At 32.6% G+C, this 23,383-nt stretch overlaps 1 protein-coding gene across 4 annotated transcripts in view; it reads right to left on the reverse strand.

Annotated features, from left to right (window-relative positions):
* The window catches only part of SEC24B (SEC24 homolog B, COPII coat complex component), a 94,815-nt gene that overhangs the window by 42,259 nt on the left and 29,173 nt on the right, over positions 1 to 23,383 (reverse strand). For 2 of the 4 annotated variants that reach the window (XM_051967390.1, XM_051967389.1), the window contains exons 3-4: positions 12,955 to 13,128; positions 6,507 to 6,611 (exon numbers count right to left, since the gene is read on the reverse strand). In XM_051967390.1, the coding sequence (XP_051823350.1) occupies positions 6,507 to 6,611; positions 12,955 to 13,128 (279 nt within the window). The remainder of the gene's footprint in view (positions 1 to 6,506; positions 6,612 to 12,954; positions 13,129 to 23,383) is intronic. The other 2 variants (XM_051967392.1, XM_051967391.1) reach the window with 1 other exon arrangement.

Genomic DNA, 23,383 nt, shown 5'->3' on the forward strand with positions numbered 1-23,383 from the left:
TGAATGTCTATCATTTGGGGAATGGTTAAATATGTGATGGCATATAAATGTAATGGAATATTATTGTTCTATAAGAAATGATGAACAGGCTGATTTCAGAAAATCCTGTAGAGACCTACATGAATTGATGCTGAATGAAATGAGCATAATCAAGAGAACATCGTACACAGTAACAAGATTATGTGATAGACTTGGCTCCTTTTAATAACAAGGTGATACAAAGCAATTCCAATAGACCCGTGATGGAAAGTGCCATCCATATCCAGATACTGAATGTGGATCAAAGCAAATTATTTTCACCTTTGTTGTTGTTTGCTTGTTTCTTTTTTTTTTCCTTTTTCGTGTTTTTACTCTTTTAATCTGATTTTTCTTGAGCAGCATAATCAATATGGGAATGTTTAGAAGAATTGCACATGTTTAACCTTTATTAGATTGCTTACTATTTTGGTGAGAGAAGAAGGAAAGGAAAGGGAGAAAAATTTAGGACATAAGGTTTTTGCAAAGGTGAATGTTGGAAACTAACTTTGCATGTATTTCAAAAAATAAAATTTTATTAAAAAAAAAACTGGCACTCAGAATGCAGATGAAAGCATATTTATTTACACTTTATTCTTTCTCGTGGTTCCCTACCTTGATCTATTTTTTCTTTCACAACTGTGACTAATATGAAAATTCATTTTATAAGATAGTATATGCATAAACAGTATCAAACTCTCTACCATTTTCAGAAGAGGGGAAGGGAGAGAGGAAGAAAAATTTAAAACTCAAACTCTTGTAAAATGGAATGCTAAAAATCATCTTGACATGTAACTTGTGAAAAAAAACCTATCAAATAAGAGCATTCTTTGAAGAAGAAATAAACAAGGGGACTACTCAGAGAAATATTTGTCTGTATTGATTGTTGAGTCCAAGAATATAAAATCTGACACTGCCTCCAATTTTTCTCACTCTCTTTGCATCACCTTAGTTTTTTTATGCTAAGATTCAAGCCAGCTTTCACCCTCTCCTTTCACCTTGATTAAGAGGCTTCTTAATTCTTTTTTTAAATAAGAATGGAATCAGCTGCATGTTTGATTCTCTTATTTCTCTCAACAATATTATAGATTTTAATTCATCCTAAGGTCCATTAGACTTCATTCTCTAGGATGTCTGGCTTTGATCAGTAATCACATCATCATGGTTATAAGATTTTTTTTGTACAGTTCTTAGACAAGAAATTTCTTGTCTTTTCTATTTTATTTTCTTCTATTTCTTTGTTGCTCATATAAAAAATTTCTCTCTCCCAGAATTCTGCATTCAGTTGGTTATCTTTTTGTCTCATTTTCCTTCTTTCCTCAAATATCTGTAAAGCCTCATCAAATAATCATTTTGCTTTTTGGCTCTTTATTTTGGAATGTTTTTTGTTGTTGTAGTCTGCCCAATATTGTGAATTTTTATCCAAAGTTCTTCAGGTTCTCTGTCTACCAGATCAAATCTCTTAAATCCTGTACAGTACAAAGACCCTTTCTCCCCACAATTGCCACAGAGATCAGACCATTTGTCCTGTATCAAAATACATTTCTAAAAAATATTCTCTGAATAAAATTTTTTGTATCAGAGAAGAAATCTGAATTTTTTTCTTTTTCTTTATGGAATGCTTACAGTATCTTATTGTAAAATTTGGATTAAGCATTTAGTCATAGTTTCTGTGTTGTCTACTGGCCTTTATGTGTCTGTATCTTCTACAAAATTCCCCCCAAATTCCCATTAAATTTCTTATGGTGACCCATGATATATTGAAACCACAATGGGAAAAGTCTGGATGGAGATGGGATAATTATATAAGGTTACTAAACTGAAAGAGCAGAGGAACACTGATGACTGTATACTGGGCAATCATATTAAACAACTTTCTTTTTATCTTTTCTTTGATTTATTTTTAAACTTATATTTCTCATTTTCAGTTTTATGATGGCTTAAAAACAGCAGCTAGAGCAATGTTCTCAGAGAATAAAAGATGGTATGTAGAACAAAAATTAATATAAGAACGAAAGCAGTGATTTAGAACAACAGAAGACTTTTGTCAGCTTTGGTAATCTGGAGGATTAATATTTGCTCAAAACTAGTTTAAACTTGCTTTCTAATAATTCAGAGCAGAGAGCAACATTCCACAAAACATAAAAAATCTGACTCTGACAGCTGTTCCTGACATAAGATAATTTTGTTTACTTTATGAATATATTTTAGACATAATTTTTAAAATGAGAAAAATTTTAAAAATACTCTATTTTTGTTCCCTATAATTTTAAAATATAAGCTTTTGGGGTGATTTAGCATAAAATGTTGATTTTTCTTAATAGGGCCCCTCAAAATTTGTGTGTATATATATATATATAATATATATATATATATATTTATATTTATTCATTTATTGTTCAGTTATTTCAGTAGTGTTTGACTTTTCATGACCCATTTTGGGTTTTCTTGGAAAAGACACTAAAGTAGTTTGCCATTTCCTTCTCTAGCTTATTTTACTGATGAGAAAACTGAGGTAAACAGAGTTAAGTGACTTGTCCAGTCATACAGCTAATGTCCAAGATCATATATGAACTCAATTCTTCCTCATTCCTGGCCCAGTGTGTTATCTACTAGGCCATTTAGCTGCCCCTTTTATTTATATCCATTTAAAAACAGATGTTTATATACATGTTTATGAATTTGTAATTTTATCAATTTGGGTAATCCCCTTCTTGATAACTTAGTTGGTAGTTTGAATTACTACAGTTAAAATAATTATCATCCCATTATTAAGCTAATGATGAAAATCAAGACTTCAGGGAAATACACTCTCTCCTCTCTGCCAAATCAAATCAATGTGAAGACATAAACTTACTAGATTTTTCTTTCTTTTTCCTAGTAAATTTTTTCAGTTTATCAAGTTGAAAGTAGGTGAAAATAAACCAAAGAGACTGGAGAACAAAACAAGCAGTGGCTAATGACTTCACTGAAATGTTCAAGTTTCAGGTCGTCTTCAGATAAAGGACTGTTGTTTTTGTTTTGTTTGTTTCTTTGGTATCTCCAGGGCGTAGTACAATGCCTAGCACATAGAAAAGGGAACACAAGTTTGGTATTGAATAATATTTTCCTTCCTTCCTTCCATGGAGTATGACTGTATTCATTAGACAGACATAAAAGAAAAATACAAATACAACAAGCTCATTATAATCTAAAGGAGTTTTAAATGATAGAACAAAAATCTAAATTTAAAATGTATTGCCCCGTTTTTCTGTGTTTTTTTTTTTTCCTTTTGCCCAGAAGAGTTATAGTTCACAAACAAAAAGATGTAAATAAGTTTAAAAAGTTTCTAAAAAAAAATTTCTACTTTCTAGGAAACCTGGCAATAATAGAGCTCTTATACAAAATATTTAATACTAATGCCACACTATTTTTTGAGGGTATTAAAATAAAAACCTGATTATCTTTAATAGTGCCATGAACTTCATTCTTCTTCCCTCTTCTTCACCAGTTAATGAAAATGCTACTGGCACCTACACTCCACAGCCAATGTTAGGATCAACTATGAAGTGTCTAAAACAAGCTATTTACCACTATTGGCTGTTAATCATCATCCTAGCCCTTCTCACTCCATCAACTTTAACTCACTATAAAATGCAGAAACATCACTGTCAAATTATTTTGCCTGGAGATCATTAACAATTAATGCAAGCAGGATAAGGGAAGGGGAATGATTCTAAATGAACTCAGCCAAGAATAAGTAAGAAAGAAGAAGAAAAAAAAGCACTTAAAATGTTTCATTCTAACCATGAAAGTGTCTCTGACTTCAGATTTGCACATTAAGCTAGATAATTGTCTTTAGTCTAATAGGGCAACTAAATTGTATATTTTGGCAAGATACAACAAAAGGAATCAGATATTCTGAACATTGTGAATCTTCTAATCATCAATCATATGGCAGATTTAGTTCAATTTGACATCCTAGATTTTGAATGTACTGATCTATCAGATTCTAGTAAATTTTAAGGGGAAATGATTCAAAAAGCTATTTTAAAAAAAAGCTATAAAAAGCCTTTTGCTTTTTTAACTATTATACTTCCTAATATTACTTGTAATTAGTTATTTGAAAAGTCTAAAAGATAACATATGCAAGATAAATTTTTATTGGAAACTAATATAAATTGATGAATTCAACATTATTTAATGATAAAACTACATGTTCATTATTTTCATTTTTAGGTATATATTTCAAGTGTTTGAATTGTCAATTGTTCCATTTTATTTAGATATGAGCTGATTGATGTTTATCCCCTAATTAGGGTTTCAAATCTCAAGATCTCATTTTAAAAATTAAAATTAATTTTCACTATTACAAAATACTCCAAAAACTTCATCAGCAAAACAGACTAGGTTAAAACATAGCATTTCAGTGAACATTTGAGTGTATATATACTGTATAAATAAATACAGGATTCTCTAAAATTAAATCTTTCTTTCCAAGCAACTTGTATTCATTATATTTAAAAACATTTACTGACTCCAAGAACACTTAGAATAATGCTGGGCACAGAGTAGAGCTTAATAAATGCTTGTTGCCTTGCCATCTTATTCTTTTTTAATGCGCAAAAAAGTTATAAAGATGGACATACCCAATATAAGAATTGAGTCTTACAACTTAGAATTTAAACAATCTAAAGTTATGAAGAAAATGTGCAAATAATACTTCCTTTTACAAACTGGAAGACAATATAATATAATTCAGAGGAAAGACTGCTGAAGTCAATCCAGGATATGATGCTACTTAATGCTTGTGTGAACATAAGCAAGTCACATCACTTAAATGCACCTCAGTTTCCTTATCTGTAAAAGGACACCCTTCTACATGTAGGATCCTATGACTTAATGATTATCTGAGTCACCTAAAACATTAATCAGATGTAATTAAAAAAAAAAAACACATAATTCCATGACACTAGAATTAATTTAATTCCCATTTTAAGTGTAATGTGGTATTCTTCTTTGCTATCATAATGGCTTCTTCCTTTACTTGAATTCTCAAGCACAAAGTCATGCTCATGGAGCTAAAACAAAAAGTGGCTCATTTAAACTGCAGAGATTTTGCAGAAATAAAAACCAATAAAAGCACTCTTGAACAAAACTCAGCACACATGCATGATATACTCAGATGAAAGAAATCTATTCTTTTAACTCTTTGGGACTTGTACCAATTTATTTGCATATTTTTCTCAGCAAAGAGAATCATCTCTTTATCTTAGCCAAAAACATTTAAAATTAAAAAAAAAAGTTACGGTATAAATGTGACATATTAACTATTCAAAGATTTTCTAACTAGTAGAGATACAAGAAAAAATCTAGCTCAAGCAAAGGGAGATAGTGAAGGAGCCTCCATTATCATAATAAACTCTCAAATCTTTTATTAAACTAAGCAAGTAAAATTTTCAATAATCCCTATTTGCTGGCAAACAAATGACAGGTAACAGACCAAAGAATACCATCCAAAATGAAACACAATGAAAGAAAGCTCATAATGAGAAAACAGGAAACATAATTAAGATTTTTGGAAAATAAATACATTTGATAAAATCTCCAACATATAAATGCATTTTTATATTTATAGTAAAAATGGAATGACTCTCCTGTTCTTCCTCTCAAACATTCATTTTTTAAAAAGTGAAAAAATACCATGTAGGAAAGAGAGATGATGCCATATGTTCTGACAAAGTTCTGACAAAGCAAATCTCACTGATCAGAGTATGATGGAATAATAATAGTGTAACAGAACAGCTATGGATACTATTGGTCCAATCTTAAACCAGCAAGATATAGCTTTTATACGAAACTTCTCAATCTTTTCCAGGATTCTTCTAAGGATAGAGAGAATGATATTAAGTAGATTTGAATAGAAAAACACATGTATATATTCTTCTAACCAATAATACATGAACTAGTTACATACCTGCCTGAAATATAATAATAACAGCAATATCTGGGTTTTGTTAATCACCTAATAAGATGGGTAGGTGACCTTGACAAATTTCTTCCTATTCCTGTTATTAATATAAATCAAACCCAACTCTATAGATCTGACACTGAAGAAGTATGCAAGGCAGATAACATAAAGCTTTATGCAAATGTGCCACAGTAATAATCAGCCAAAAGCTTCATAACCAGTAAAAAAATCTTTTTTTTTGCTCAAGAAAATGGAAGCAAATTGAATCAGAATCCCTTCTCTCAACATATAAAGCTTACACTGTCATCTACAAATGAAAGTTGTTTTGAAGTTTATGAAATGGAGGAAAAAATGTCATTTCAGTTTTCACAACCTTTTTCACCCAAGCTAAATTTTATTTTCAACTACATACTTCATGTTACCAAATCCTGAAACACTAATTTTCCAAGTTTTAAACAGAACCTGAAATCCAATGTGGTGGAAATGAAAAAGAAAACTAGCACAGGAAAAGATCAAGAACCGGTGTAAAGCTAAAGCAGACCTGCTTCCTCATCCTCCTCCTCCTCTTCCTCATCATCTGAAGTTGATGACGAGGGAGTTGGTGCAGAGCTAGCTTGATTATTAACATATCCACCAAACTGCATGCCTGTGAAGTGGAAAGCACAAACACAAAAGTCAAACCGACAGGAAAGATGAGAAATAAAATCATGTCATTGCATTTTAAAGTGAGTAAGAATTCTGGTATTCCAAAAGACAACTCAACATGCACATAACCAAATGTGTTACCCAAGCTGGAACATCTAGATTATCTGTGATAAGCAGTTTAGGAGAAACAGCTTTTAATTTGGTTAAGCATCAAAAGTACATAAAAGTATATGGTACTACACTATACATATTTCATAGAAGCAACCATTCTTCCTTTGAAGTTTTCTTGATGCCTACACATTTTCATCAGTGAATACTTGAGATACATTATTTTTTAGACTATAAGCTTCTTGTGTGTAGGGAACATGGTACAACAGAAAGAGCACTGATTTATTTGGAGTAAAAGACTCGGCTTCAAATTCTATCTTTGCTAGAAATGACCAGATATGACCATGAACAAGTCAAGTACTCCCTCTTTCTGGACTGTAAAATGAAGGCATGGGATTAGAATGATCTTTGAGCTATTTTCTAGCAAAGACTAATTCAGCTTGTATAGAATTTAGCTCATTCTCCCCTCCTCACCCCACCCTGGCCCAGCCAAATATTGTCTTGGTAACTTCTCAGTTTTTATAATGGAGGAAGGGGACGGGCATCACAAATCACAAGTAAAAAGAGATGCAGAAAGAATAAAATAAATTCCAGCACTTGGAACAATGTTCTACACATACTAAATGCTTAATAAAAACAATAGACTGGGGGCAGCTAGGTGGTGCAGTGGATAGAGCACCAGCCCTGAAGTCAGGAGGACCCGAGTTCAAATCTGGTCTCAGACACTGTCTAGCTGTGTGACCCTGGGCAAGTCACTTAACCCCAATTGCCTCAGCAAAAAAAAAAAAAACAAAAAAACACAATAGACTGCCACCAATACCTATCTAAAGAGGAAGAAACTTTAAGTATCATACATGTACAACCATTTCAAGGTAGTCAAGTATTTGGGCTTGAAAAAGAATGATAAGACTGAATCCTCACAAAATCCAACAAGAAAAATTTTGCAGGAAAATACAATGAATGACAATTATAAGGTGCTTCCCAGCAAATTATCCTGAAAAGCAGTTAGTCTTTTCTGTTTCATTGTTAGATAAAATTAGGATAAACTGTTTCAATCATTTAGTATGAGAATCCAAGTTGTTATTAAAAGGGAAAAGTTGAAATTTTAAATTTCAAAACCTAGTACAAAATATTTAAAGAAAAACTAATTTGAAGAAAAATCTATTATGTGTCTTAAGTATTCAGACTGTAGCAACAATAATCTTGGCTCATATATTGGCACTTGGATATTTTCCACATTTCTTCAAATGAACATATTCCTGGTTTTTGGAACAGTAGTCACTTCAAGAATCATACAAGTATAACTATTCCCATCTATAAAAAAAAAAATTTTCCATGATGGGGCAAAAGCTAAATGTAAGATAATTTAAAAATTTTGGCTTATCTATTAAGAATTAAGATGCCATAACAAACAAAAAAAATCTACCGTCCTTTTTGAAACAGTTAAATTTCAATGTAAAAATGACAGCCATTTTGATAAAATCAGAAAAAGAAAAAAAAAACCCCGTAAATGAGATTCAGGCAATACATAATGTAAACTTGGTTTTAATCAATCTGATTTAAATTGGCCTACTTTTCTAATAACAGTCCAACTAAATGCATTCTTAATACATTATATAACATACAGCAAGAATGTCATGATTAAGCATATAGTTTGTAGATAAATATAAAGTATTATAGAGAAAGAGAAAAATGCATATGATTCTAGATCTAGGGAAAGGGAAGCATTTTCTCCAAATAAATAGCAAAAATAGATGTGAGTATATACTTACATATAATCAATAACTCTCAAGAAAAATATGAAACAAGTTAAAGTGCATTTGTTTTGTTAAGTTATCATACAATGATGAATATTACAAAAGAGAAATGTAATATTTCCTATTTTTGAATAGAATGCTATTATACAATGATGAATATTACAAAAGAGAAATGTAATATTTTCCATTTTTGAATAGATTGCTGGTAATCCTAGTCCCAATTCAGGTCTATCATTGGCAAAGACAGGTGTCACAGTTCCAGAAAACCAAGTAACTTTATTTGATGACTTGTCTTTCTTTCTAAATCAGATTACCTAAAAGCAAATTACAGATAATTATTGTTAACTGGAGATAGTGGGGTGGGGTAAGGAAGTTAATCTTTTTCATAATAGAACTGCATATGCCCTGCTCCTTTATAAATGGTCTCATTATCAAACTATAGTCTTCAGAAAAAAAAGAACTAGCCCTACTAAACAATACCTATGTATAAATGAAAGACTCTACCAGTGTCACTGGGGTACAGCGAGATGGGTATGATATAAAAGCAAAGAAATGATTAGAACATTTTAAAAAACTAAAGCAAATATACTGCACATTACATACTTATATAATAGAATATTCCAAGTTGTAGAGTAATTAAATTTTTGTAAATTACTATTTATTTCACTAGAGGAATTCTTTTATAATGCAAAAAATAATTCTGGAACCAGTTTCATACATTGAATTTTTATATAATAAGTTTTCTTGTTAGCATAACTAGATATATTTTAGTCTATCCCTTTAAAGTGTTTTATACACACACACACACACACACACACACACACACACCCACTCACCCCAATTTGCTTTGCTAATCAAGCAGAAGTAGTGGTATAGATATAGAATTTGACATTGGAGCATGATACTTTTTTTATGTTAAGCCATCTTAAATTATTTTCTTCAAGCTAACATGAAAATGAGTTAACCTTTCCTAAATGTACTAGGTGGTAGTTTTGAGTTGCGAAGGGAAATCAAACTATGATAGAAAACTGGACATAAGACAATTCACAAAGTAAATAATCTAGTTGACTGAGAAGGCTGTTTTAAAAGATCAGAGAAGTAATGAATGAAATTAAGTTAGATTTAGGAATTGTCCCTTGTATAGTCAAAAATCTTGTAAAAAGAATATAAAGATAATTGGAAGATATGTACAATATCTTTCATGGCTAAAAAGAACCTCAAGAAAACCTTAATAATAGATCACTACTGGTAGAGAAATGCTGAAACAGAGACTTTTAAAATGATAATGTACACTTAACATAGTTTTTCCTCATCAACAATCAAGAAACGAAATCATTATGGAATAAAGCTGCAACATGATGTTTTAAGTTAAAACAATGAAAAGAAATATGCATTAGGAAGGCTAAAATAATGAAAACCACTCTCTAGCACAACTGGTCATGAAGAAAACTATTATTTAACTGTTGGCACTCTTCAGATGTGAGTAGTGCAATGATATATTCTAACATCTACTCCTGAAACTTTGACAAATAAGCAGAGAATAAAGTATCATAGAATACAGAAAACATAGGGAAGAGTTGTAGAACTGTATGTTTATTTGTATTTGCTAATGATTGAAAACATCTATATCAAAGACCCAAGGGCAAGTAAAATGGTATGTTTAGGATTTTACCTTAATTACTTGATTACATTAGATAACAATGTGGTTATCAATCGAATGCATTTTAAGAGTACAAGCTCCATGCGTTAGGCAAAGCCATCTGTTTTTCCTTTTATAAACAGGGGCATAAACCTCTATCTATGAAATGCTTTGGAGATCAAAAGGTAGACTTGAGGGTTTCATTTTCTTCTTATGACTGAAAAGGAAATTCTGGCTTTTATCTTGATCCACATTTGCTCTTTAGGCAGACTATTTTAATTGCATAGGATTATAAAAGATGCAAGAATATGTCATATTTTAAGAACACAGAGATGATTAACTCCTTCAACAAATATTATAGGCCCCAATACTGTTAAAGCTAGCATTTGATCTATATGGCAAAAATTATGGTCAGAAAGGAATTTTTTAAAAAGATGACTTCTGAGTTGATGTCTTTTCTTTTGAATATAAGAGATGTCTCTTGGATTCCCTCTAAGACAATAAAAACTGTTGGACGCTGAAGTACTGACATAAATTGAGATCTTTTGGGGAGCACATGTAAGCTGTATCCCCTTGGGGAGCTCCCAGACCTTGGGAAAAGCCTGCAAACTTCCAGTTAAGTGGTTTCATTCAATTGGAGACCTCAGTCAATCACCCTCCACTAAATTGCCACAAACAACTCTCAGCAGTTCAAACTCCCAGTTAAGTGATTTTATTCAATTGGAGATCTCTGTCTGATGATCTTCTATTGAGTAGCCCAGACAGCTCCCAGCCCCAGGCCAAGATTTATCCCATAAAATCAAGATTTTGTTAATCCATATCTGCCAAATTCCTAATCAGTTTAGCCTGCTAAGAAAGCTTCCTTCTTAGTAAACAACAAAAATCCCTTTTTGCCATACAGATTTGGGATTTGCAAATTCTTTCACATAGGACCTGCCCTCCTACCAGAGGAGATCTCCCACCCCAATTCTCCCACCTCATCATTTACACCTCACCAGTACAATTTAGCCTAAAGTAAAATTTAAAAAAAAAAAATTCTGCTAAAAGGACAGTAAACGTTGATCTATTGGGGCTTTCTGGATAGCTCTGTGAAGCCAAGCAGCTGCATCTATTGTCTATTTCAGAAAGTCTTTATTTAAGGAAAGGAAACAGGATAAGTTGCAATCTAAAAGGCCTCAAAAATTATCTTTTTCTCCCTAAATTAAAGATAGATTAACCAAATAAAGCCACTTTAGTTTGCCAGAGATTTTTAAGTTCCTTTTCTCTTTCAAAATTCCTTCTTACTTAAAATTGGAAGAAAAACAGTGGGTAGAAGAGAAAGTCAATTCAACAAACATTAAGCATCTATTACGTGCAAGACTCTACGAATAAAAAGACTAATAAAACCAGTCTCCTGTCAAGAAACTTACACTCTAACAGTGTAGGAAAGGGAAAAAAACACAAAAAGTACAAGGAAAATCAAAGAATGCTTTGAGAATTAATAGCTTGTTAAGAGAAAGTTCATAGACAAGGGGGTACCTCATCTGAGTCTGAAGAAAAGCAGAATATTCTGTGAGATACAGAAGAAGGAAAACATTCTAAACTGGGAAAAGTGTAAACGATCAGAAACTTTACATTACAAAGTTGGGATCAATAAGGAAGGATATAAGGGAGTTATAATAAGTAAGGATATGGAGAGTTTGTAAATAACAGGACATTAAAGATATGGCAGGAAGCAGCAGTTAAAAGTATCATTTAAACAATGTTTCAAAATACTCTAACTTATAATTGTTCTTGAGAAATATGATCTATGACACCATGCTCAATCATTGGATAAAAAAATCAAGAATTGAATTGTAAATTCTATTCCCAGAAAATCCAATGACTTATTGGGTAAAACATGGACACCCTTTCTTACCTAAATGATTTATTTGTAAAATGAAATAAAGAAATCAGCAGTTTTTCTAAGAGAAAGAAATGCTTTTGCTGACCATAAAAGAAAGAAACCCAAACTTGAAGAGATGAAGAGCAAGTAAGATTAGTCATAAGATTACTGATATTCTAATTCAGAGTATAGAGCTTTGTGATAAAGGCAAGCAGTCATTTTGAAGTCTGGCAACTGCCACTTCATAGAAAATTTGCCACATCTATGCTGACAATATAAAAAAATACAAACTGTAGGCAAGAGATTTTTTAAAAAATCAGTCAAAATGAAAAATTGCCCACTGGCCTAAATCTTTAATTAAAATATGAGAACTCTGTCAAAGAAAAAGGTAAAGTAGGGTAATTTGAGATCAAAAAGTGTATTACAATTAGTTTCTGTATCACTGAAAAATGTGGGTACCAAAACAGAGCCTGTGTAAGTGCTAGTCAATTTGTGGAATAAAAACTTTGGGCTTGGGGAAAAAAAAAATCAGAAAAAAGTTTATTCAATGTATTATTCTCCCTAATAGCTATAATTTCACAGATGAACAATGACTTAAAAAAAAAAAAAAAAACACCTTGTGCAGAAATAATCAGTGACTTCCTTATGTAGGGTTTTAAAGAATCTCAGACAAAGAAATTTTGGTTGCTCTGTACTTAAAACAAAAAGACAATGAGTTTGATTTTGCAGAGATAAAAGATCTAAAAACACTATGCAATGCAAATATTTTAAGACTTTTTCGATGTATTGATAAAGTAGTTTCCCTCCTCATTTTCTGTCATAAAAAATACTTTTAGGATGGCCCTCTGGGAGGGCATAGTAAAGAAATACTGGGGAAAATTATGGTAATAAAAAACAAACTTTTTAGGAAAAGAAAAAAAAAAAAAAGGAAAATTGACTCCGAGATTTGAATATGTCTATTCATTTTCTCCAATACCTTCCTGTAGTAAGAGTTCTGGAGGCTGTGTCCCTGAGGCTATAGGTTCAGTTGCCTGGTCCGCTATAGGCTGTATCTTTGCAGAAACATTCTCTGATGAAACTGTGGGTGGTGCTGGACTGGTCTTGTTTAGCTGAACATTTTGCTTTCCAAGACAGGATGAAGAATCTGCAACTGACAAGGGCAAAGTATTTTACTCACAATCCCATATCATAATAGATTTATTAAACTTTATTTATTAGTCACTGTACTAACAGGTTAATTAATCTAGCAAGCATTCTTGTAGGTATATTTTCCAGATTAAATAAAGATTAAAACTCCTAAGAACAATATGATTCTCTTCCAAATGAAAATCTTTCTAATATGTTTAATCAGTCAATTAAACAATTTATTAGGTACCTACTAGGTGCAAGGCACTATGTTAAAGCTGGGGATACAAAAAAAGACAAAAGACAGTTCCTGCCCTCCAGGCGCCAACAATCTACATATCTTCTTGCCTTTAGAAACAAAATAAGAGAATGTAGTCTTACATTGTTAATTCAAGCCATCAATGTTAATATTACTTATGATGTAACAAAGGAATACCTAAGAAACTAGTAGTACAGTTGTTTGATCCTTCACTAAATATTGCGCCGCTCGCTCGCGCTCTCTCTCTCTCTCTCTCTCTCTCTCTCTCTCTCTTCTCTCTCTCTCTCTCTTTCTCTCTCTCCCCTTATCGTATTTACCCTCCCTCTCTCCTTCTCTTGGCCTTTTTTTTTTTTTTTTTTTTTTTTTTTAAAGTTTAACGGATAGAGGGATAGTTTGGATTGCTGAGATTGTTCAATGTCTAGCATGTGAATAATTTTCAATGAAAGAAAACCTTATAAAATGTAATTAGTGAGACCAAACAAAAAATATAATGCAGTTAAATTAAGTATCTCAGGTTTTTTGTTTTATTTTGTTTTGTTTTGTTTTAAGTAACACTACCAGAAAATCACAAACAAAATCATTTAATTTTTTTATATGGTTAAAAAGAAACCCCATTTCCTACATCTTCTTTTTCAAACAACAGGAAGAAGAAGCATCTGAATGTTTTGTATGCTTTAATGACAAATTTGATAAAAATGATTTAACAAAATGTTAAAACAAAGTTCTCCTCTGATGACCTGTACAATGCCCTGGAACCCTTCCTTTCCTTTTATAATGTAGTGTACTAGCTAGTTATGCTATATAGCCATGCTTTACTAGCCATACTAGTGGCTTCCTCTATCTTTAATCAATACAGAGCCTTCATTAATATTTTATATACAAAGCACCCTGGGTAGTAGCACAGTGTAGCCTGGCCATTTCTATCATTTTCCCAATTGATCTCTGAGTTCACTTTTATGCTAAAATCATGATATTCCACAAGTTGCAATCACACAGCATCAAAAAGAAGAAATTAATGTTAAAACCTAGAATTAATGTTAAAACTTAGAATTACCCAAAGTGTTACATGACACTTCGAATGCAGTCATCTCAATTTTGGGTCAAAACAATTTTCCATCTAGCGTATCCATCCAATTAAGACATGTATCTACGAAATGTATCTAGAAAACTTTAGACATCAACTAGTCCAACTGCCTCATTTAGTTAAGAAAACCAAGTCCCTGAAGAGGCTAAGTAAAGCCATGTAAGAAAACTTGGGATTCCCTAGGACTCTTTCCACTCCATAAAGCAATCTACCGAGGCTTCTTCATATACCATATATTCCATATATCTGATATACCATAGTCTAACCTTTTTATTTGCCTTTTAAAAATAAAAAAGTGGCAATTAGGATTAATTTATTTAATTAACTTTTTACATCACTTTAGATTTCTCTGAGGAAGATGTAATGCTCCAGAGTTTTCAATGACTAATAATTATTCACAAATTCAGCATTTGGAAAAGTCCTGACATTCAAAGGAAATACTTTAGCTTATATTCTAGGATTGACATATTTTAAAATATTGGAAAAGAATTTAGATGCAAATGTTTCCCCATATTATACTTTACTTAATGTTCAGCACGGCACTGTTGAAAAGTAATTTCAGTATTCACATGGATCACAGTTATACCAGTATGAATGATATGAACTGATACATTTATACCAATATTTCTAACTTTAATATAAGTCTCCAAAACTCTTAATGCAGTTTTAAAGTATTACACACACATAAATGCTTATAATGATATTTCTTTTAGAGATCTTGGAGTCAACTCTACATGATGCAGTTTAATAAAGGGAAAATTTTTCATTCAAGCTTCTTTAAAGAAGTCAAAATAGGTAGTAGTTTGTCTAAAAGATCATCATGTCTAATTTTTAAAAAAAATATAAGATTTTCCTCTGATGGTCCAAGTTGATGAGATGAGATGATGAGATGGTTTACTGCTAAACCAACTGCAATGACATTGGAACTTGACTTCTCTTTTGTGCTGTTAGAGCTGTTTCTCCCTCACGCACATGCATTAAAAACTCCAGCCTGAAGTTTCGATTTCCTGAATATAAAGAATTCCTTTCCAAGCTCATAAAGAATAAATCTAACATTGAGCACATTTTATTTCATCAAAAGTAATATATGACTTTATATTGCTTTTGAAGGTTAAAAGCTATTAAATAAAACTTAAAAACTATTGTTCACGTTAATTTACAAACAATTTTACTCTTATAAGAGCTTTCTGTTTTTTCATTGTAACAAATTATGTGAATGAAAAAAATGCAGGCTCTAAATGCCTATAAATTATTTGCATCAAGAAAAATCTTTTAGTCACCAAGATTCAATTTTGTGTAGGAAACATAAGGAATCAGATAAAAAGAAATTCTTACCATAATTATTTAACTCACTGCATGTATCTAATATATTAGAAACACATTAAGCTAGACCTTGAAAGACTAACATGTTGTAATTATAAAGTGGATACAAACTCAGTGTGTACGGGACCTGAATTCTAACTTTGCTCTCTACTAATTTCATCTCTTAACTATCAATTTCTCTCCCCTTATGTCTCAATAGATAGATAAATGTTTATCTTATATGGGTGCCTCTGAAATGTTTGTGGTTTTCAATTTCTGTTTTTATAACTGAGGCACTGGAAACTAAATGATAAATTCTATAATCATAAGTGTACTTTCAGCTCAGACTAGTGAAGAAACTATTATTCAAATTCTCAAAACCTTAATTTGTCATCTAATACAATGGTTGTCAAAATGGGGGCCATGTCACCTCCCCAGAGGCTTATGAAAAGATTCCAAGGGTGTAGAAAGATTACTCACATTCCACCCTCCTGGGAACCTGTGTTTCTAACTCTCTCTTACCACCTACTACAAAGGGGTAGTTATAATTTAACCTAAGAAGCTACACAAGCACAATTCTCACCTCATCTGATATTCACACACCTGGATCTCTACTTGGGCTGCACTTGAGAAGTAATTGTATTACCTCCTCCTTTTCTTTTTTCTTTTTTTTGGGGGGTGGGTAGGGGGGAGGTAGGGGGAAAAGGGTGAACCATAGAAGATGAACAGGCAAAAAAGGATTTCTATTTTCACTGCAAATGTATATTCATGATCTTTGCCTACATCCATCTCCAAATTGTGGAAGGCACCATATGCTTCCAATCACCCAAGCTCCCAATCCTCACCACACATATCCAATCAGTTGATAAAGTTGCTATGGAGGTAGACATAAGTTAGGAGGGGAAAAAAAAATCAGTTCTTACAACTCACAGAGGCCCTCATCACTGAAACTATTGTCATAGCTTTCTGGGTGAATCTTCCTTGAAAATCTTTTTTCAGGAGCCAAGATGGCCAAGACAACACCCGTTTTTCTCTGACCTTGTCTATAACCCTCAGGCTAATTAGCAAACCTGGCTCTGAATTAGCTCTGGAGGAGCAGAACCCATAAATACTGGGAGAACAACAAATTATCAGCAGAAGATAATTTTGAAGATCACCATAAAAGGTCTGTTTCAATTGGAAACAGGAGGGAGGCAGCCAAGCACAAGGCTGAACACAAACGCCAGTGCATAGTGTGGGGACGGTACAGACTCTGGGTGGCAGAGAATCTATGGGAGGAAACAGACCAGAAACGGGAGGGAGGCAGCCTAATAAACAGCTGAGCACAAACACCAGAGTAGACAGCACAGAGTGTAGGGCAGTGCGGACTCCACACCATGTGGTGGATAATCTGTGGGGAAGAATCTATAGGAATCTATAGCAGTGTTGGCCACTCTGCCCTGATTTCAAGCCAGTAGATCAGCATATAAGTTATAAAACATCCAAGACAAACATAAAAGATCAACAGTGAACTCTGAAAGGCCAGAATCTCACGGCACCTGGCCATGCCCACCCAGCACCAGAGTGAATCACAATTGACCAGCATTGCTAGGGCCACTTGAAAAACTTCTCCAGCACTAAAAGCAGACCTTAACTTTAAAAAAAAAAAAAAAAAAAAAAAAAAAAAGTAAAGAGGATTCTGACAATAGACTGCTCTATGGTGAATGAGAACAGATTTCAAACTCTGAGGAGACTAAAGGCAGTCTCTATATGAAACCCAAAAGTTATAACCTGATCCCCGTAACACAAGGCTCTCCTAGAAGAAAAATGGGGAAAGGAAATGAAAATTTTGCAAGAGGGATTGGAAAAGGCATATAACTAATTAAAAGATAGATTTGATAAAATGGAAAAAGAAAACAACTCTCAGAAAAAAGAAAATAACTCTTAAAAAAACAATTTGTGAAATGGAAAAAAATTCCATAAAACAAAACAACTTATTTAAAAATTCAATTGGACAAATACAAAAAGAAGTTAAAAAAAGTAAATGAAGAAATTAATTCATTAAAATTCAGAACTGAAGAAATGGAAATGAATGACTCAATGAGACAACAAAAATCAGTCAAGAAAAAGCAAAAAAAAAAAAAAAAAAAAAAAAGAGAGAGAGAGAGAGAGAGAGAAAATAGAAAAAAAATGTAAAATACCTACTTGGGAAAACAATTGACTTGGAAAATGGATCTAGGAAAGACAAAGGATTATTGGACTCCCTAAAATACATGATAAAAAAAGAGCCTAAACACTATCTTTCAGGAAATCATCAAAGAGTACGTGAATAATCTAATTTTACTGTTATACTATAAAAAAGAAACTATAAGTAGAAAGGGTGTAACTGAAGAAAAGGGAAAAGTGGAGATAAAATGAGGGAAATTACATCTCAGGAAGAGGCAAAGAAAACATAATATAACTTATGGCAAGAAGTGAGCGTGACAAATATTGTATGAATCTTACTCTCATCAGATTTGGCCCAAAGAAAGAATATTAGATATATCTGGTTTCACCAAGAAACTTCTCTCATCTTATAGAAAAAGAGAGGAAAGGGAAAAAGGGAAGGGTTAGACTAACTAGAAAGGAAAAGAGAAATAGTAGAGAAAAGGTATAAAAAGGGGGAGGGTCTCTAAAGAGGGAGGACTACTTGAGGTGAGTAGTGCTTATAAGTAAAATACTGGGAAGGAGGGAAAGGGAAAAAGGAAAGAGAAAAGTATAATTTGGGGTTAATAAGATGGCAGGAAATACAGAATCAATAGTTTTAAGTGAAAATGTGTATAGGGTGAACTCTCCCATAAAATGTAAGCAGATAGACTGGATTAAAAGCCAGATTCCTACAATGTGTTGTTTACAAGAAACACAGTTAAAGCAGAAAGATACATACAGAGTATGTATACATACATGTACACATACAGAGTAGGTAAAGGGTTGGAGCAGAATCTATTATGCTTCAGGTGAAACAAAAAAAAGCAGGGGTAGCCATCCTGATCTAATGACAAAGAAAAGCAAAAATTGATAAGGATAAGATAAGGAAGGAAATTTATCTTGCTAAAGGATACCATATAATGAAGCATTATCAATATTAAACATATATGCACCAAGTGATGTAGCATCTAAATTCCTAAAGAAGTTAAGAGAGTTGCAAGAAGAAACAGAGCGCAAAAGAACAATAGTGGGAGATCATAACTTGCTCTCTCAGAACTAGATAAATCAAACCACAAAATAAGTAAGAAAGAAGTTAAAGAGAAAAATAGAATACTAGAAAAAATTAAACATGATAGATCTTTGGAGAAAATTGAATAGAGACAGAAAGGAGTACACTTTCTTCTCAACAATTCATGGAGCCTATACAAAAATTAACTATATATTAGGACATATAGACCTCAAAATCAAATGCAGAAAAGCAGAAATAGTAAGTGCTTTTTTTTTTTTCTTTCAGATCATGATGCAATAAAAATTACATTCAATAAAGGGCCAGGGGAAAATAGATCAAAAAGTAATTGGAAATTACATAATCTCAACCTAAAAAATGAATGGGTGAAACAGCAAATCATAGACACAATTAATAATTTCACCCAAGAGAATAACAATAATGAGATGATATACCAAAATTTGTGGGATGCAGTCAAAGTGGTAATAAGGGGAAATGTTATATCTCTAGATGCTTACTTGCATAAAATAGAGAAAAAGAAGATCAATGAATTAGGCTTGCAACTAAAAAAGCTAGAAAAAGAACAAATTAAAAACCCTCAATCAAACACTAAACTTTAAATTCTAAAAATTAAAGATCAATAAAATGGAAACTAAAAAAACTATTGAATTAATAAAACTAAGAGTAGGTTTTATGAAAAAAAAAAAAAAACCCCAACAAACTAGATAAACCTTTAGTTAATTTGATTAGAAAAAGGAAAGAGAAAAATCAAATTGTTAGTCTTAAAAAATGAAAAGGGAGAACTATCCACCAATGAAGAGGAAACTAGAGCAATTATTAGGAGTTACTTTGCCCACCTTTATGCCAATTAAGTTTGGCAACCTAAATGAAAAGGAGAAAGACCTATATAAATATAGAATGCCCCAATTAACAGAAGAGGAAATAAATTACATAAATAGACCCATTTTAGAAAAAGAAATAGAACAAACTATAGGATCAACTGCCTTAGAAAAAATCCCCAGGACCAGATGGATTTACATGTGAATTCTACTAAACATTTAAAGAACAATTAACCCCAATACTATATAAACTATTTGAAAAAAATAGGGAATGAAGGAGTCCTGCCAAATTCCTTTTATGACACAGACATGGTACTGATAACTAAACCAGTTAAGATGAAAACAGAGAAAGAAAATGATAGAGCAAGCTCCCTAATGAATATTGATACTAAAATCTTAAATAAAATATTAGCAAAAAGATTACAAAAAATTATTCCCAGGATAATACACTATGACCTAGTAGGATTTATACCAGGAATGCAGGGCTGGTTCAATATTGGGAAAACTATTAGCATAATTGACTATATCAATAACCAGATTAACAAAACCCTTATGATCATTTTAATAGATGCAGAAAAAGCATTTGATAAAATCCAACATTCATTCCTAATAAAAGCACTCGAGAGTATAGGAATAAGTGGACTTTTATTTAAAACCATCAGTAAGCATCATATATAATGGAGATAAACTGGAACCATTCCCAATAATATCAGGAGCAAAACAAGGTTGCCCACTATCACCATTATTATTCAATATTGTATCGGAAATGCTAGTTTTGGCAATAAGAGATGAAAAAGAGATTAAGCAAATTAGAGTAAGTAATGAAGAAACCAAATTATCACTCTTTGCAGATGATACATAGAGAACCCCAGAGATTCTACTAAAAAGAAATAATCCACAACTTAGCAAAGTTGCAGAATACAAAATAAATCCACATAAATCATCAGCATTCTTACACATCACTAACAAAATTCAACAGCAAGAGATACAAAAAGAAATTCCAATTAAAATAACTGTTAATAATATAAAATATTTGGGAATCTATCTGTTGGAATCCTTACTAACTGCTAACTAATTAGAGTTGATCTAATCTTACAAGAAGATGTTTTGGGCAGAACCTGAAACAAGGTACTAAGTAGAACTAATTAATACAAGGCTTGTGTTCACACCTTTACTCATTGGAGTTCAATGAGTTCACACCTCCCTTGAAGCTCGTTGGGCCAGAGAGCACTATGGGAGAAAACCCATAATCCCATTCTCTCAGAAGAGTCAGATAAAAGGCCAGCGATGAGGGCTCTATGGCAGAATACATTTTTTCCTCTTGGCTGGCTGGTGGCAGACGAAGAGCTTACAGAGGAAGAAGCTACGAGACGAGGTTTCAGCGGACAACCAGATTCATCTTCATCTCACACCACTGTAGTTGGTGGCTGGGCTCCCCAGAAGGAGTCAAGAGAGACATTCCATCTCTGTGTTGGTTGGAGGCAGAAGAAAGCAGAGGCAGAGGCTGAAGGACAGAACCTTTGGATTTGGAGACATCCAAAGGGCTCTAAGCCTCTAAATCGGCTGTGCTTTGAGAAGAACAAGAACTCCAACATTTGAACTCTAACATCTATCTGCCAGAGTAAAGTCAGGAACTATATGAGCAAAACCTCAAAACACTTTCCACACAAATAAAGTCAGATCTAATCAAATGGAAAAATATTAAGTGCTCTTGGATAGGTTGAGTGAATATAATAAAAATGACAATACTACCTAAACTAATGTATTTATTTAGTGTAATACCAATCAAATTCCCAAGAAACTATCTTACTAACCTAGAAAAAAATAACAACAAAATTCATCTGGAAGAACAAAAGGTGAAGAATTTCAAGGGAATTAATAAAAAAAAAAAAAATCAAATGAAGGTGGCCTAGCTGTACCAGATCTAAAACTATATTATAAAGCAGCAGTCATCCATTAAAACCATTTGGTACTGGCTAAGAAATAGAAAAGTCAATCAGTGGAAGAGGTTAGGTTCACAGGACAAAATAGTCAATAATATAAGCAATAAGTGTTTGAAAAGGCCCAGCTTTTGGGATAAGAATTCACTATTTGACAAAAACTGCTGGGAAAATTGGAAAGTAGTGTGGCAGAAACTAGATATTGACCCACACTTAACACTGTATACCAAGATAAGGGCAAAATGGGTTAATGATCTAGACATAAAGAATGAGATTATAAATAAATTAGAAGAACAAAAGGTAGTTTACCTTTCAGACCTGTGGAGGAGGAAGGAATTTGTGACCAAAGAAGAACTAGAGATTATTACTGATCACAAAACAGAAAATTTTGATTATTTTAAGTTAAAAAGTTTTTGTACAAACAAAATTAATGCAGACAAGATTAGATGGAAAGCAATAAACTGGGAAAACATTTTTACATGCAAAGGTTCTGATAAAGGCCTCATTTCCAAAATATATAGAGAATTGACTCTAATTTATAAGAAATGGTCAAAGGATATGAACAATTTTCAGATGATGAAAACTATTTCTACTCATATGAAAAGGTGCGCCAAATCACTATTGATCAGAGAAATGCAAATTAAAACAACTCTGACATATCACTACATACTGTCAGATTGGCTAATATGACAAATATTGGAGGGGATATGGGAAAACTGGGACACTGATACACTGTTGGGATTGTGAACAAATCCAACCATTCTGAAAAGCAATTTGGAATTATACTCAAAAAGTTATCAAACTGTGCATACCCTTTGATCCAGCAGTGTTACTACTGGGCTTATATTCCAAAGAGATATTAAAGAAAGGAAAGGGACTCTCATATGCAAAAATGTTTGTGGCAGCCCTTTTTGTAGTGGCTAGAAACTGGAAATTGAATGGATGCCCATCAACTGGAGAATGGCTGAATAAATTGTGGCATATGAATGTTATGGAATATTATTGCTCTATAAGAAATGATCAACAGAATGATTTCAGAGAGGCCTGAAGAAATTAACATTAATTGATGATAAATGAAATAAGCAGAACCAGGAGATTACACACTTCAACAACAATACTATATGATGATCAACTCTAATCGATGTGGCTCTCTTCAACACTGAGATGATTCAAACCAGTTCCAATTGTTCAGTAAGAATCAGCTACACCCAGAGAGAGAATTACGGGAAACGAGTGTGAACCACAACATAGCACTTCCACTCTTTCTGTTATTATTTGCTTGACTTTTTGTTTTCCTTCTCAGGTTTTTTCCTTTCTTTCTAGATCTGATTTTTCTTGAGCAGCAAGATAACTGTATACATATATTGGATTTAACATATATTGGACTACCTGTCATCTAGGGGAGGTAGTGGGAGGAAGGAGGGGAAAAGCTGGAACAGAAGGTTTTGCAAGGGTCAATGTTGAAAAATTATCCATGCATATCTTTTGCAAATAAAAATCTATAATAATAAAAAAAAAAAAGATTACATTTGGAGGGCTTAATATAACTGAGGATGAGGCTAGATACAAAAACCCTATCCAAAACCTGTCTCAGGCAGCCTGAAGGATTCTGGGAACAAGTGAAATAATATATGAAAAATGTTTTGCACTTGGACTTTTCATATTTGGAAATGAAAGTGAGAGA

This window comes from Antechinus flavipes, chromosome 6, assembly GCF_016432865.1.
Source record: "Antechinus flavipes isolate AdamAnt ecotype Samford, QLD, Australia chromosome 6, AdamAnt_v2, whole genome shotgun sequence".
Lineage (NCBI taxonomy): Eukaryota > Metazoa > Chordata > Mammalia > Dasyuromorphia > Dasyuridae > Antechinus > Antechinus flavipes.